This window comes from Bombus terrestris, chromosome 5, assembly GCF_910591885.1.
Source record: "Bombus terrestris chromosome 5, iyBomTerr1.2, whole genome shotgun sequence".
Lineage (NCBI taxonomy): Eukaryota > Metazoa > Arthropoda > Insecta > Hymenoptera > Apidae > Bombus > Bombus terrestris.
The window spans coordinates 6,423,609-6,439,022 of NC_063273.1; the positions used below are offsets into that span (position 1 = coordinate 6,423,609).

The window sequence follows — 15,414 nt, forward strand, 5'->3', positions numbered from 1 at the left end:
AACCCTCGAGAGACCCTTGATCGACGAGTTGGAAACGAGACGGACACCATATGGCGATTTCAGCCACGCACGTCCCCTCCTGGAAGGCTGGGCATTTTTTGGGGGATCGGCCGTCTCACGAGGAAGAAATCGACATCGCGTCAAACACGTGGCTAAGTTGGTAATCTGGTTATAAACGGTCGACAAACTCTGAAGCTTCTTACGAAAGTCCAATAAATTTAAACTGTTAAGGGTCAGCGGCGATGGGTCAACGTAACATTTTATTTGTAATTTTTTTTTTTTAATCCATCGATGACAAAGTCGATAGTTCATTAAAATGAGATTGTAGAATTGAAGCGAAAAGAAAAATAGCGACGAAGGAATATCGAGCGAATTCTTGGAATTCGATAATGTATCGAAGAATACGAGTTCGATGATCGATTGAAATACCAAGAAGTTGGACCACGAATAATACACATATATCGTCTATTGATAAATTGGAAAAAGCAACTTTGAGGTAGATCAATAGATCGTGGGACGCATACGTGTCTCGAATAAAATTTGTTAAAAAATGGCCAGAGGGTTAGCCGCTAAAACGCACACAGTATCGTTGCAAAGAGTACAATACTCGGAACCGGGAAGGAGTTATATCGTGAGCGCAATTTCGAACGTTTGGGAAGCTCGAGAAAAATTTTTCGAGTTAGATCCATCCGAAGAAAAAGGGACAGGTCTAGAGAGAAAGAAGGAATTCACTGTTCAGACGATCGCGAATGTTGCACGAAAATTTGCTATACTTGCATGTACCTGCCGATAAAAGATTTCAGCTTACGCTGAGCTTGCTTCTGTCTTTTCTTATCCCGTTTATGAATGCCACCGATTTTATTGTCCCCTTTCTGATTCGCTTCGCTTTCGCAAACTGCAACAACGAAACGTCATGAATTTATGATTTCGTGTGAACGAAACTAAGTCACGCTGGTGATTACATCGGTAAACTAAATATTCTTTGCACGTGACAGCTTCGATGGGAATTGGATTTCGATGTTAACGAAAGTAATTACGTAAATGTACGTCCAATAATTGAATTTTCAACGAGACCTGAAAATATTATAACCTAAATCCGGAATCGGCGAGAGTGAAATCACTGTTGATACGATGAATATCGTAATTAAATTTAACGATGATGATGAAATTCTTGGAGAAACGTCCGAGCCGTTCTAAAAGCATTGGCAAACCATGATTTCTGATCATTTTAATGAAATTCGGGTTACTCGAAGGTCGTCAGACCTCGTGTCAACGATCACGCGAAAAGTATTCGGAATCGTTTCGAGTATCATTCTACCTTGTTTCAAGCACGGACAATGTTATTCGAATATCATTCGAGTTGATGCAGAACACACTGGTGTGCACGATAACTTATACGTTACATCGTGAAAGGGATTTCCAACACAGGTTAACAATAAAGTTATTCACGAGGCAAGCCAGAAGACTATTCAAAGAAATCTAGCTATATCAACGTCGGTAATCCCGCATAGCTATTGGGGTTACGATCACAGGATGTCAAAGTCGAGGATACGCTTCGTAACGTAGTTCCTATATCTCAGCCGCCGCCGCCGCCGTCACAAACGCGCTCTCGTTTCTCGTAAGACCAATGCAAAAACGCTGTTATACGTTGAACTGGTTTCCAGAGATACACTGTCTCCCGATCTTCGTCTTCCTTTCGCCAGCCTCTGCCCTTCCCACCACTGTACAGCGAAGATGTGGAGAAACCACAGGTAGTCGAAGAAGGAAGGAAAAAGAAGAAAGAAGTAGAGTGAGACGAACAAATGGAAGAAAAGGGAGTGTAAGAGAGGACAGAGTCGTGAGAGATGAGGATAGAAATGTACGGTGCTCGACATTCCACGGACATCCTTCTTCCATCTTCGATATCTTTGAACTGCCTACTTTCCTTCTTATCCCAATTTTCCGCTTCTTTTCAGTCTATTTTACGAGAAATTATAGACAGCTGTAAAAGTGTAGAGAAATTTAGGTTTCTCGCTTCATCGAAAGTCTAGAATCTTTATTCTCTCTCTGGTAGATAGTGGAGGAAGGAAAGGATTACAGGTACATTGTAGCAGCAGAAGTGAAAAGAAGGGGGAAATGCGAAGTTTCTAATTATCGATCAGGATTATCGCTAACAAAGTTTCGCAGGAATTAAAGTTACAGAACCAGGTCGGATTTATAACTGTCCCGTGTAATTAGCGTTTATGTAACTTTATCTCGGCTGTCAGATCCGAGAACGCGTCCTTTGCGTGCCAGCCAAGTTTCAGCTGATACGGCAACCTTCGGAGATCCGCCGGTATCTCGGAATGTCTGAAATTCGAAATAACGCCGGTGGAATGACGACGAAATTTCCAAAGGCAACACGGAGATCGCTGTGCAACGTACAGCAAAGTCGAGTGATTTATTAGAAACCGGAACGTTTCACAAAAGCCAGGAAAATCGTGTAGGTCTACGATAAACGTACTGTTTAATCCTCGCAAGATTTCGATGCTCAAACTGAATATGCATCTAGCGTATACAGAGATACGCACGTAGAGATACGGCGACATTTACCAACGATCCCCATCAAACGGATTTCTATAATCATCCAGGATCTGTTTCATACGAGTTCCAACTTGTCCCGGTCGATCCCTTCGTATAGATTCACCTCGATTGCTGGCGGATGAAGAGTTATCAAACGATCGGGAATACACTTACCGGGAAGCCATAATTTCCACGAATATCCGAAATTGTGTCCACCTCGATCGTGTCGATCGGATCGTGGGCAAAGCCCAAAGTCATGTGGCATTTGGCCGCAACAAGCATCGCGTAATACGAGGCAGCCTAACCGTAGGAACAGTCTAGCGAGGCTTTGGATACACCGTAAACACAGATGTTCGCGGAGGGGTTACCTGGTGGCCAGAGAATTACGTATAGATCCCTCTATGTCTCGGCTAAGTCGTGTTCGATCATTGACGAACAACTGCAAGATAGATAGAGGGAGATGTTGAGGGGAGAAAACGTGAAAACTCGAATCAAAATGCAGCTGCTTGCTATGTAATTCCCTAAAGCCGAGCGCATCCCCTAAAGAATGTTACATATAACGTTTGATTCAGCGTGGAAGAAAAGTAACGGTATTTACAACATCGACGCAGGCAACCGCCAATAACAAACACCTTGACAATTTTTGAGCGATGAAATCGTATTTCATAAGAAGACTCGTTATTTCCTGGCATAGAAGAACGATCGATTCCGGCGTCTACCGTGTCCCAACAGAGGCTTGCAGGCATATCGCCGACGAGCAACCGGCAGAATTGTTGTCACTGCTCGGTTTATGACTCTAATAAACTATAGGAAACTGATATAACTCGACGATGGCCGTTTGTACTTTCATGTACGGACCGGCTATCGACGATCAGGCAATTTATACCCTGGCTGTTCGTTACCCAGTCCGTACACGCGCCAACTCATAAGTTTTCTTCGTCCACAGAAATCGATACATCGTCAGGCAATACGAGAAGATCGTGTGTCTTAATATCGTAATATCGTGCAACAACGCCGTGTAATTCGCTACGAATCGATCGTTACGGAACACGTCAAACGTCGAGGGTAGTCAAACATCGAGAAGTTACCGGTTTTACAAGTTTGCGCAACGTTTCGTTGCTTTCTCTGCCGATGACCGCCGTTAAAATTTTTCGTATTCCGTCATTCTCTGTCCTTTTCACGGAAACACCGTATCGAAGGAACTCCCTTGGACTGTTTTTTCACGGCATCGGAGGCTTTCCCATTGAAATCCAATGAACCGGCGCTTCGCTTCGAGACGTTCACTGTGCATCCGAGTTCCGAGCCCACTCCAGGCACAGTGCAGGTGTCATCCCTTTGTCCCCGCCAGTCGATTTCTAAATAAGTCCGTGCCCTTTACCCCGAAGAGCTCTCCCGTTCGATTGCGCCACTCCGTTCTATCGTTCCTGCATCGGCAGAATGAGAAGCGACGCCAACTTTTATTGTTTGATAATTCATTATTACGTACGAACTATAATACGTTCAACTTTTCATCGAACAAGAAATACATAATTCATGCTTCCTCTATTTACTGTTCCGTGAAAAGTCGTGAGAAAAGTTAGCTAATAGGTATTAAAAATATTATAACTCAAACATCCCACGCAATTCAGCCAATTCACTATTTTGTATTCAGAGAAAGTTCGGCGATTGTTAATGCGCATATATTTGATGTTGAATTATAGTAATTAGGTTTCTACGCCATCGACTTGTGCAGCTTTTTTTAATATATATATCGAATGGTTTATTTAAAAGTTCATCCGGCGTATCAGTTAGTAATAACGTTTTAATTATTTCAGCGAGGGGAAAAAACGGGAATCTCAAAGCAGTAGATTCTAGTACAGACGTTTTATGCGAGAGAACGGTGCCCGTAACATGCTTTTCCTTCGTTTTTCAGGCTTTTCCTCACCGTCATTCAAAATACAATCGTTATATATCCGAGCACAAGAAGCTTCCTCCATCGAGAAGGGGAAACGAGTTGAAAAATAAAGTATGATAAATTTCGCGAGAACAAAAGCACGCGCGTTTGTAGAACGCGAAGGGATTAAAGGTTTCCAGGGAAAATATAAATTTGATAATAGAACGTTTTATCGGGAGTTCAGCCGAATAATTTTAATTTTCTCCAATTGATCCGGGATAACGGGCGAAATATTTAAAGGGATTATCTAGTATGCACGGTTAATGGCCTGGACGAGATTTTTTGTCCCGTGAAACATGAAATATTTCGGTTACGAGCAATTTATAATGAATTTCGCGTGGCATATTTCAACGTCCCTCTGAACTTGTACAGAGCCTTCAAAGTGCGAGTAATTTCAAAAGGAACTATGGCCAAATGTAAAAAGAATTTGAAACTGAAAATCTTTTAGGATAATCTATACGCACTATAGTATCGATAAAAATTAATCATCGGAATTTTATAAACGTAAAATAATAAACGAAGCATTGTATGATGTAAGAGGTAATCGTTCGAAACACACAGGTCCTCAACTTTCCACACCTGCTTCTCCTTTCACCCACGAAGAACGCCTCAATCCTCAACCGTGAATTCTTTCACGCTTCATTGGCATTCGATGTTTCACCTCCGAATGCCTGTCGACTCGCGATATTTGCGCTCCGCATTAGCACTCATATTCGCATGAAATTAGATACACCGCTTTAGCTACATGGCAAAGGATTTCAGGTAATACAACGCTAAGTCTAGAATTCTCGCAAGTTCGATAGACTATGATTTAGTTATTCCCAATTGTTCGATCGAATATGCATCGTGCAGGAAAACGAGGTAAACCGCGATATCTCGATTAAACGATCAATCCGTATTTTCATCGTGGAATAATAGTATCCTGTATGCTTTTTATAGTCATATCCCCGTCACCAATTAATTTGTACCGGGAATACGCGTGCACCTGCATACATAATTTTGGCGCAATGCATCAAAATCAAGCGAAGATTAATCGAGACGCACACTGTCAGAGACAGCAGCTGGTTTATGTATAGCACGTATCCTACCCCGATCGATAGTTTGTAGATCGATTTGTGTACGTTCGTCGCGATTCTGTAAGTCGTGAAAGCTTTTCCGGACTCGAAACAACGAATCAGCGTCCTGTCCCTGTGTGCAGTTGCAAACACGGTTTGTAAGGGCGTATGCACAATTTACAAAATATCGACGTTCGAAGCGAGAGCTCTGTGTGAAACGTGTACTATTCGCGAGCTGGTTTCGCTGGTTAGATTTTTGGGAAAAATAGCTCGAAACGATACAGGACGAACTTTACAGACCACTGCAATCATTTCTATACCTTTACCGTGACCCATTGTTCGATTGAACGAAATTTTTCAAAAACAGTCGTATGGAACTTGCATCGAACAAATCGAATCGCGGATATAACGTCTGTTCGATCTTTTCCTTCGTTAAACCAAGATTTTACAAACGAAAGACGAAGAATTTACAGTTAATTCCATAAACATCTCCATTGGGACTCTTTTTGCTTATCACATCGTCAAAATTACCTGTTCAAAATATCTGTTTCATTGATATAGATTACCCAGATATTTTAAGGATATCAGTGAATTATGAATTCTACATTGATATGGGTAATTCCATGTCCCACGATGATTATAATTACAAACGTATCTACTATCTGTACATAAGACATTATACGATATAAATATGTGATTAATCAACGTAACGTCAAAGTAACATAACGGAACGTAAATGTTATAATAAATTCAATGATGCGCCAATACTTTTTGTGGCCATTGTAAATAAGTAAATTCCCCAGAGAGTCGATTCCATTTCCGAATCGCGCAACCGTGAAATTATTGAAAGCAAGGTTTTCCATTTATCGTAGATTGACACAACGAAGCCGCGGTTAGTCAAATTCTCATCGAACGTCCCTATATCCGTGCGATATCCGGCGTGCCCTGCGTATCGTCCTCGACTGGCAACAATCTAAACTCGCGGCGCGCATTACAGATATCGCGTGGGAATCATAGCAGAATTAATCGAGTCATAATTCGTACGGGGGTTGCCGGTGTGTATCGTCGTCTGGTCGCGAACAATGCAGCTGCATTCGAACCCCCAGATATGCATAGCTGGACGTAGCCAGCCTCATCGATATGTAAGCGTGCATGGACACGCGCGTACGTGCAGAAATGCATACGCACACCGCCGTTGACGGGCGTACACGAACGTTTCTACGCATACGGACGCACGCGCATCGATGTTCTCCAGCCGCCTCCTCGATCAGGAAAATTTACGAGCAAACGGTCAGCCGACCTAATCCACGGCTCGAATATGACGAGCAGCCCCGTCGAGTTTACGTTCGCCGCGATATTTCCTCGTGAATTCGATCGACACACCCCTACCCGCAGACTACTTTCTCTCCCCGATGCGATGCCACCGTCGGGACCATTTATCGTCAATTTCGCGCCATTACCGCTCTACCCCCAGCCACCGCTCGTCTTGTCATTTAATTTCCCAAATCACTGTCTCCTGAAAATTTTCTCTTCGAAGTAACCAGGAATTTGCCCGTCGTCTGGCAATTTTCGTATAAATTCGATCAACCTGTTCTGTCTATTTTTTAGAGAAGCTTCTCTAGAGGCAAGCGAAGGGAAGAGGCGCTTAAGGTTCTTTCGTTTTCGTATTATGTTTTTCGCAGAAAATTTCCCGCGCCTCAGACGAAGCATAGTCGTAAAGAATGTATTTACGAATAATCCTACGTATAAACATAAGACTGTCTAAATAGGCTTATGTATATTCCCGTCTCGAAGCAGAATTAAGCATAGTAACGTGACTCTGAGCTCGCGTCTCGAATTGCTCGCTATTACTCCCATGAAAATACATCCCGGTGTTTCCCTTTCTTCGTTGCGACGATATATACGCGCTTTTAATCACTGTTTTTATCCACTGTCTGAACAGTCCTGAATTTACTGCGATCCGCATTGTCCGTAAATCACTCGCTTACTTCGAATAATGGTAAAAGAAGGCGTTAAATGTGACTTCCGTCTGAACGACACGCGGGAGAACGAAATTATGGCTGACGAGAACGAGAAATCGCTACCAGTAATAGCCGAGATTCTTTGTAACAGGCCGATAAAAGAATACGAAGGCATTTTATCGGACGTTTGGCGATGACAGCACCGCGGGAGTTAATCGAGCTCGCGAATATACGGAATCTACGTTCGCTTATTACGTCCCGTGGCTAACGTCCTGAAAAATCTCTTATTAATCTGTCCCATTAACGCCTACCACTGTGAATGCTGCCTTAATGCGCCGTAAAATCCACGAAGTACGGTCGGTCCATGATTCGTTACGTCACGCGAAATTTCAACAGGCCCGAGGAAACATAAAATTACGCGAGCGTATATACGAGGTGGCGAATAACCTCGTGCGACAGAACATTATGTCAAAAGGTGAAATTTCGTCTGATTCGCCATGAAAAACGATTTACAACGGCGGACAAGTTGTTCGCTGAATAGAGGCGGGTGAGAATTAATTTACAGTGTCCTTGAGCAGGTCGTCGACGAGAAAAAAAAGTAGCTCGGAGCCGAAACCTCGTTAAGGGCGAGCCTCGCGTTTTCTCTTCTCCGAGACGTACTAGCGCGCGTGCTACAATTTATTGCATCTTTCTTGCGCGTTAAAGCGTACTATGAACCGCATATCTAATGCTTGGTTCCCAGCACGGCTGAATCATAAATCGTACGGTCCTCTCCGTTCCTCTCGCGTCTTTCATGCACCACCAGTTTCTTACGCGGAGTCGTGTCTCAAGATCGTGCACCTTGAAGAGTAACCACGAGCAACGACTTCCACGGTCGCGATACGTATTACACCCTTCTGAACGATAATTTCCGTTATTCTTAGTTTCGCTCGTTTGGGGATGCGACATCCACGGCCGTTCATAAGCGTTAGGATAGTTTTGGAAAATGAGGTAAGCCTCAAGCAGGTAGATATTATTGGGGAATGATCAAAATCTTGAAGAATTATTATCTCGTTTAAAATTTCACATTAAGATGTGCCTCGTAAAACCATGTACAGAAATATATGAAAATATTGCCACTTTTAATAGCTGCAAGTCATTTTTTTACAACATTTAATCACCTTCTAAGAGACTTTTAAAAGACTTATACATTTGCATCTAATAAGTCGTTTTCATATTATCATGTTAAATCGATACTTTTAGTCACAAAGTGGTATCAGAAAAGCTACGAAAATATCTTTACGTGTAAGGGAGATTGTACGTACAGGATCATTAAAATCGTACTCGGTCCTTTCATGCGGTTCATTAATGTTCCAAGCAAGATTTAATCGCGGTTAATTATTTTCTACTGACATTTCCCAGTCGATAACGCACAGCTTCCGAGAACCGAATTAACGCAAAGGGATCCGCGTATTCGTGCAGGTTTTACGTAATTAGAGACAGAGGCCAGAAACTCGCAACTATGTATTTTCTATTATATGGCGGTTTGCCAACCGTAACGCGGTTTGTTTACGCGATTCGGTCGAAATCGTGCGAGGCGAAATTTGTGAAGTTCGAAATCGGCGTTGCACGCCAGATTACACCGGTCAGCTAGTCGGCGCAAACGGAACACCGTTCGAAACGAGTAAAAGAGGCTTTGCCCGTAATGACCGTTCCGCGTATACGCGATCGAGATAAAGAGCGAATCGAACATATCTCGGTTAATTCCGACTTGTAATTATTGGAAGAACCACTGACTCAGCACGCGGAACACAATATATACAACCGATGCGAAATGGTAAATGTAATTATTGGTTTGCTGTCAACCGTATCTTTCCAGCGAAGCTTATCTCGTTTCGAATTAAAACGGCCGAGTTTACGCTACTGGAACGATCGAGATAGTTGTGAAACCGTGCCCGTGAAACATCGTTGATTCGTGAAAATCCACGACCTTTCTCTCTAGAACGCGAAACCGATTAAGATCCTGGAATCGATAAAGTCAATCGTGTACAGATACTATTAACGCTAGATCGTAATAAAGCTTACGTTTAACTACTCGACCGTGTCTCGAATCATACGCTGTAATTTATACTACGCGTATATCATGTTATTGGAAACACACCTTACTCATGTCAGGGGAAGGTGGTCAAAGGTGCGAAACACCTTGCGCTATTTTCTAATAGATCTTGCTATGCTACACTATGCTACATCTATTGAAAAGCAAAGAAAGAAGCGTAATAACGTTGGTTTGTTATCACTCACCGCTTTCACTGATTCGTAGTCTCTTTTTCGGAGCAGTTCCATCAGCCTCTGCCGCTCCATCTCCTCTTTCGTCACGTACACCTTGTTTTCCTTAAACCTCGCGTTCTGCACGTTCTCGTAATTGTCGCACAAAACGTTATGAAAACCGATCGGTCTCTGCTGACCGACATATTCGATGATCTTGCCAAACGAGTCACCAGCACTGTGCTCCACCGAATCTTTCGGTAAATCCTGCTTGAATTGAAGATTCTTCACTAACACTTCGTTCACTACCGAGCCACGGTCGTCGGTCTCCTTCAGGTTCGTTCTTTCTCCTTTGTCAGTGTCCCATTTTTCAGATATCTCGCTAGTTTCCTTAGCATCGTCCATTGTCCGATCCGACGTCTCGTTCGATCGAAGACACGCGTCTTCGACCTTGAACTTTGCCGCCTGCCTTTCACTCTCCAGCTCGTCCACGGGGATAGTGGCAGTCGATAGATTGCTGTTCTCCCGCGTGTGACACGATTGGCTTCTGTCGGCCAGGTTCCCAGAATCGTAAGGGATCTCGAAGTCCTCGACGATCATGATCGGTTCCGTGACCTCCCGTTTTTCCTCTTGTTCGTTGCACTCTAACAAACCAGTTGCTGCGGATCGAGATTGCAGGTTCGTCGTCTTGATACCCTGAGGGGAGCCGGATGAGTGAAACGTGACGAACGTCCTGGCAGATTCGTTTTGTTGGTCCCGCTTCGTGCACGTCGCCGGTTCCTTCTTCTTCTCCGGAGGACCTCCTCTCGATCTACCGTTCGGCAGGCATTGCTGAATCTTCAGGCACTGACTCAATCCGATCTCCGGGTATCTGCAAACGGATGCTTCGCTCTTCTGATCGTCTTCCTCGATAGTCTCCAGGTGTTCGTACCGCAACTCACCGACCCGTTCGTAAACCTCCGCTTCTTCTTCTTCTTCCTCCTCCTCGTCGTCCTCCTCCTCCTCGTCCGCCTCTCTCTCTTTTTCGTTTCGTTCGTCGAGCATAACCGCTTCTTTGGGAGGCGACTTGAGATCTGATCGACCGCCTGTTCCACCTTCGCCATAAGCAGAAACCTGCAAAGAAGGTCGCAGGATCGATTGGAGGTCATCCACGTGAATCACCTGAGGCTGCAGGCTGCGCTCGTAAATCTTCTCCACGTGATTCGGCGAAGAATAGTGCGATCTGCTCGGAGACTTTTCCAAAGGACTGCTGCCCGCCGATCTGCTCTTTGCCGAATTTTGCTCGTTCAACTGTTGCAACGCCGCGTATACGCGACTATTAGGTTTAAAAGTGGATTGAGGCGAATCGATCGGCGAATTCCTCGCCCGATCGTCCTTCGCATCCTGAGAACAAGGAATCTGATCCCTCCTCGGCACAACCGGTGGCTTTCTAGCTTCTGACTGTGCGATGCCGCTTTGAAGATTTCTCGGTTTCGTGACGCGAGATTCCTGCTGACCTTGAAGAGTCCGGACACGCGCACCAACAGCGCCGTAAATAGTTTCCAGCCTCGTCTGATCCACCTTGTTGTCTCTCTTATCTTGAAGATACCTAGAATCGGCCGATTCGCCGGTAATCCTCAGGGTATCTCGTGTGGGCCGATCGACGCTCCTCGAAACCTCCATCGATTTACAGGCAGCATCGGCTGGTTTATCACCGGCTCGCGGTGAATCGCTCGTGAGAGCCGGGCGCCTACTTTCTCCGTCCTTATTTGGTGAGATCGGCTCGCCTTGGTCGCCAAGGTTGCTCGGGCCCTTCGAGATGTTGTTCCCTCCACAGCCTCCTCTCGCTCTCTGGCCTGTCTCTTCCTTAACGAGCGCTCTCGTCGCGCCAATCGTGCTTTGATCGTGATTCTGAGATCGTTTAAACGACGCTTTCCTGCAGGGAATAACCGACGATGTGCCGCTGCTCGTCGCCACCGCGGTCGTGCTCGTGATCGTCGCCGTTGTCGAACCACCGGTAACGCCGGTAGCTACGCCGCTTACTCCAGATATCCTGCTATGATCAGACTCGTTTCTGGTCTTTACCAAATTCGTCAGCCTGTTGTCGGCCGCGCTTCTGACGCGACAGTTCTTTTCGGCCTGGTAGATTTGCGACGATTCTCCTCCAATGCTATCCGCTTGACTGACTTCGTTGGTAGATTCTAATCGTCTGGATCTGAAGCTGGAACTCAGGGGTCCTCTTTGAGGAATTCTCGAACCGGTAGAAGGGCTGATGTCTCGCGATCTACCTATCACGCTGTTGGGCGCGCTGAAGCCGTAATCTTGTTGCTTGCTTCGGTTCTTCAAGGCGAGGTACTCTTTATACGTGCCCCTACTAGTGTTCACGCCGACGTTCACTTTGTCCACCTTGCGTTCCAGTTTCTTGTCCGCGCGACTAAGGTCGTCGTAGCTCGACGACGTTCCGTTCAACTTGTCCCTTCCTTCGTCTATCGATCTGGACCTCGAGTCTTGACGATACCTTCTCTGACTCTTTTGATCAGCGCTACTGTTCGATCTGGTCAGTGGTTTCTCTCGAGACACCGAGAAATTCTGACTCTGTGTCTGATTCAACCACTCGTCCACCCTCTTCTGAACTTCGCCTTTGCGAAACAGCACCTCTGGAACTCTGATTCGGCTGGTGTCCACAGTCACAGCCACCGGCGAAACGCACGAAGAGGAATTGTCCTCGGTCGGAGACGATGGAAGAACGTGTCTTACGGATTCCTTCTGCCTCTCCCGGGACCGCTGCCTCACTTGGGTCTGCTGGTTCACTTTCAGAACTGGTTGGGGTTTCTCCCGGCCCGGCGAACACTTGGGCTGCATCCTCGTCGCCAAGACTCTCGATTTTTCTTGCTGCTGTTTCTTCTGCTGATCCATCATGACAGCCTCGAAGTTCGACACGCTGATACTGCCGACGTCGCTCAAGTCCGACGATCTTCTGTAATCGAGATCCTCGTACTCGTCCAAGATGTTGTTCACCGATTGCGTGTCGATCGAGCTGATGCTCTTCGACTTGTTCCTGACTACGCTCTCGTCGCTACTCGAGTAACCGTGGTTCTGCTGTTGCTGCTGTCGATCGTGACTCGGCGGTCGTTTTGCTCGTTCTTTCGGTTTCTGATTCTGATACTTCAACACGGCGTTCTCGTAGCGTTGCAGAGGATTCTCTAAACCCGTTTCGATCGCTTCGTTCCTGTTTCTCTTTAAAGCTGGCGATTGCTTGATCTGTCTATGCTGAGCTAATTCTCTTTGATTCAACATCGAACTCTTCTGTAGCATCGGGATGCTCGGTTCACCACCACGATACTCACCCTCTTGAACGATCTTCGGCTGAACTATCGAACGGAAAGTGGTGAAACTCTGCACGTTCCTCGAACTTAGAGTCGGAGCGGTGGCTTCTTTCGTCAGCTCTCTCCGCGTGATATTCGATCGAACGCGGCGATGATCAATGCCCGGTACCGTGCCATCCTCATCGGCGAATGGAATGTTGCCACCACCGGTTAAGGTCTTCAAGATTATTTCATCGTTCATTTTTCAGCGGTAATGCCAACGTACTCGCATTTTCGAATCTCCCAGGAAGTTCCCTTCTTCTTTCTGCCCTCCTGCAACGAACATTCCCGTCAAATTACTATGCGTTACACGATACTTATACGCTGTTTAATATTTTCGCTGCAGACATGTACGAAATAACGTTAATTGCGTTATCGATGTAAATTAAGAAACGAAATTTTGCAACACAATTACTCCACGGCGCATCGTCCTTTTAATCCGAAGTGAAAGGGTTAAAGATGGAGAGAACACGAATGGCAAATTGAAAATGTTCGTTTGAAATTCCATCCTGAAATTCATAATTCAAAGAGAGGAATAGTTTTTGAATATTTGATGATACGATGGCACGAAGACACAAGCTTCCATAAAACGGTTCTCCCATCGGCTTCCGGTTAAGCGGCAACCGCACGTTCTACCAATGGCGGAGTATCCGGTAGTTGACCGATATCCGGTCGGAATTAATTCGGTTTTCGGGCCTGGGGCGCATTAGATATTGTAATGGTCGGCCACGTGCTCGTGCGTCGAATCGTTAAAGACCATAACGGCCGCTTGGAATTCAATGTACCTGCCCAACCGTTGTACGCTGAATATTGACTATCGAGCAGTATATTTACGCTCGTCGCGTATATTTATATCATCGATATATCAAAAGATTAGGTCCACCTTATGAATTCACAAATATGCTTTGCGTAACATAAACGACTTGTTAATCGTTCCTCACATTCATTTCAGACATATCCGTTAATCGTTATCAAAACGTTTAGTCAGGAATTCTCCCATGGGGATAGTACAAACTAATTCCTAATTATCATTTAATTAACCATGGATTCCATTCGAGTTACACACTCCAATTGGTTAAACTCGTTTGTTTCTAAATTGCCTTTGTTTCGTCAGCATAAATTTCCAGCTGCTTATTTCTCAACGACTACCCGCTGATCGTTCCAAGAATTCCAGACAATTGCAGACAAGCAATTCCGACTACATCGATAGGATCACAGGGATAGTACGGAGCAAAGACTCAAAAATTTCAGCGATAAATATCGAAACGTCAAGTCCTGCTCGCCATGGCAGATTAGTTTCAATTCACGCAAGGGAATAGGATCACGAGCAGCGTAAATTGAATTAAACCGACGTCCCATCAAACGTATGTACTCCACACACCGTTCTAACGTTTCCCACGCGGCCTCGCCTCAAGGATCTCTCGGCTGGAGTTCTACTTTTAGATCTGTTCATCGAGATATCGGCCGTGGGCCACCGCGTTGCCGGGAGATTCGTGCGTAGAAATATGCCTTGTTCGCCCGTGGCCCCGTTCTCTCTCTGAAATTGACCCACAATTAAGACGTCGACCGCATGCTGCCTCGAAACTCCGACCGAGAGACAAGATTACCAGTCTCTCTCTCTCTCTCTCTCTCTCTCTCTCTTCCTCTTTATCGCGTTAATCTGGACCGCTAAACGACCACCAAAATCATTTCTTTCGAGACAATAGTGAATAAAAGGAACGAAAAACGGAAGAGAAAGAGAACGAAACGAAACAGAAGGTTCGTTGTAATTGTCATCTGAAAAAATACATTCCATCGGCGACTGGAACGCGGTACTCTGAATGGCGGCGTTCCATCGTCGTCGCTGAAACACGGAATGTTACCGCAAAAACCTATTTTTCAGATGCACTGACCCGGATCTTAAATCTACCTCTGAAACCGTTACTGCGATCGCGTTACGCGGCTAATAACCGCGACCATCCATACCTAGTACTCGCCTGTTGCAATTCTGTGATAGTTCGCCATTGGTATTCGTTATTAACGAATTTTTTCTCTTTCGTCCAGAGCACACGGTCTGCGAGCTCGTAATCGAATGCACCAACTAAACTAGCGCGTCTCCGGCAAATTATATGAAATACGGCGGTACGTGTGAGAAATCGGCAAAGATTCGATTAGCGACGCCGTAATGCTATGACGAACGGAATTAAAAATTCCAAGCGCGTTGCGCTGCGATTCAGTGATCCTAAGAGTGAAGCGCGTAACGAGGTGTATCAAGGTGCTATGATTATCACAAGATGATATTTTCATTTTTCAGACATATTTCCGTTTTGCTAATTGAAGTAGCTTAACCGAAAACG

At 45.1% G+C, this 15,414-nt stretch overlaps 1 protein-coding gene across 4 annotated transcripts in view; it reads right to left on the reverse strand.

Moving 5' to 3' along the window:
• Positions 1 to 15,414, reverse strand: part of LOC100647259 — a 164,546-nt gene that overhangs the window by 139,811 nt on the left and 9,321 nt on the right. For all 4 annotated transcript variants that reach the window (XM_048405938.1, XM_048405939.1, XM_048405940.1 and 1 more), the window contains exon 3: positions 9,771 to 13,351. In XM_048405938.1, the coding sequence (XP_048261895.1) occupies positions 9,771 to 13,280 (3,510 nt within the window). In that variant the 5' untranslated portion in view covers positions 13,281 to 13,351. The remainder of the gene's footprint in view (positions 1 to 9,770; positions 13,352 to 15,414) is intronic.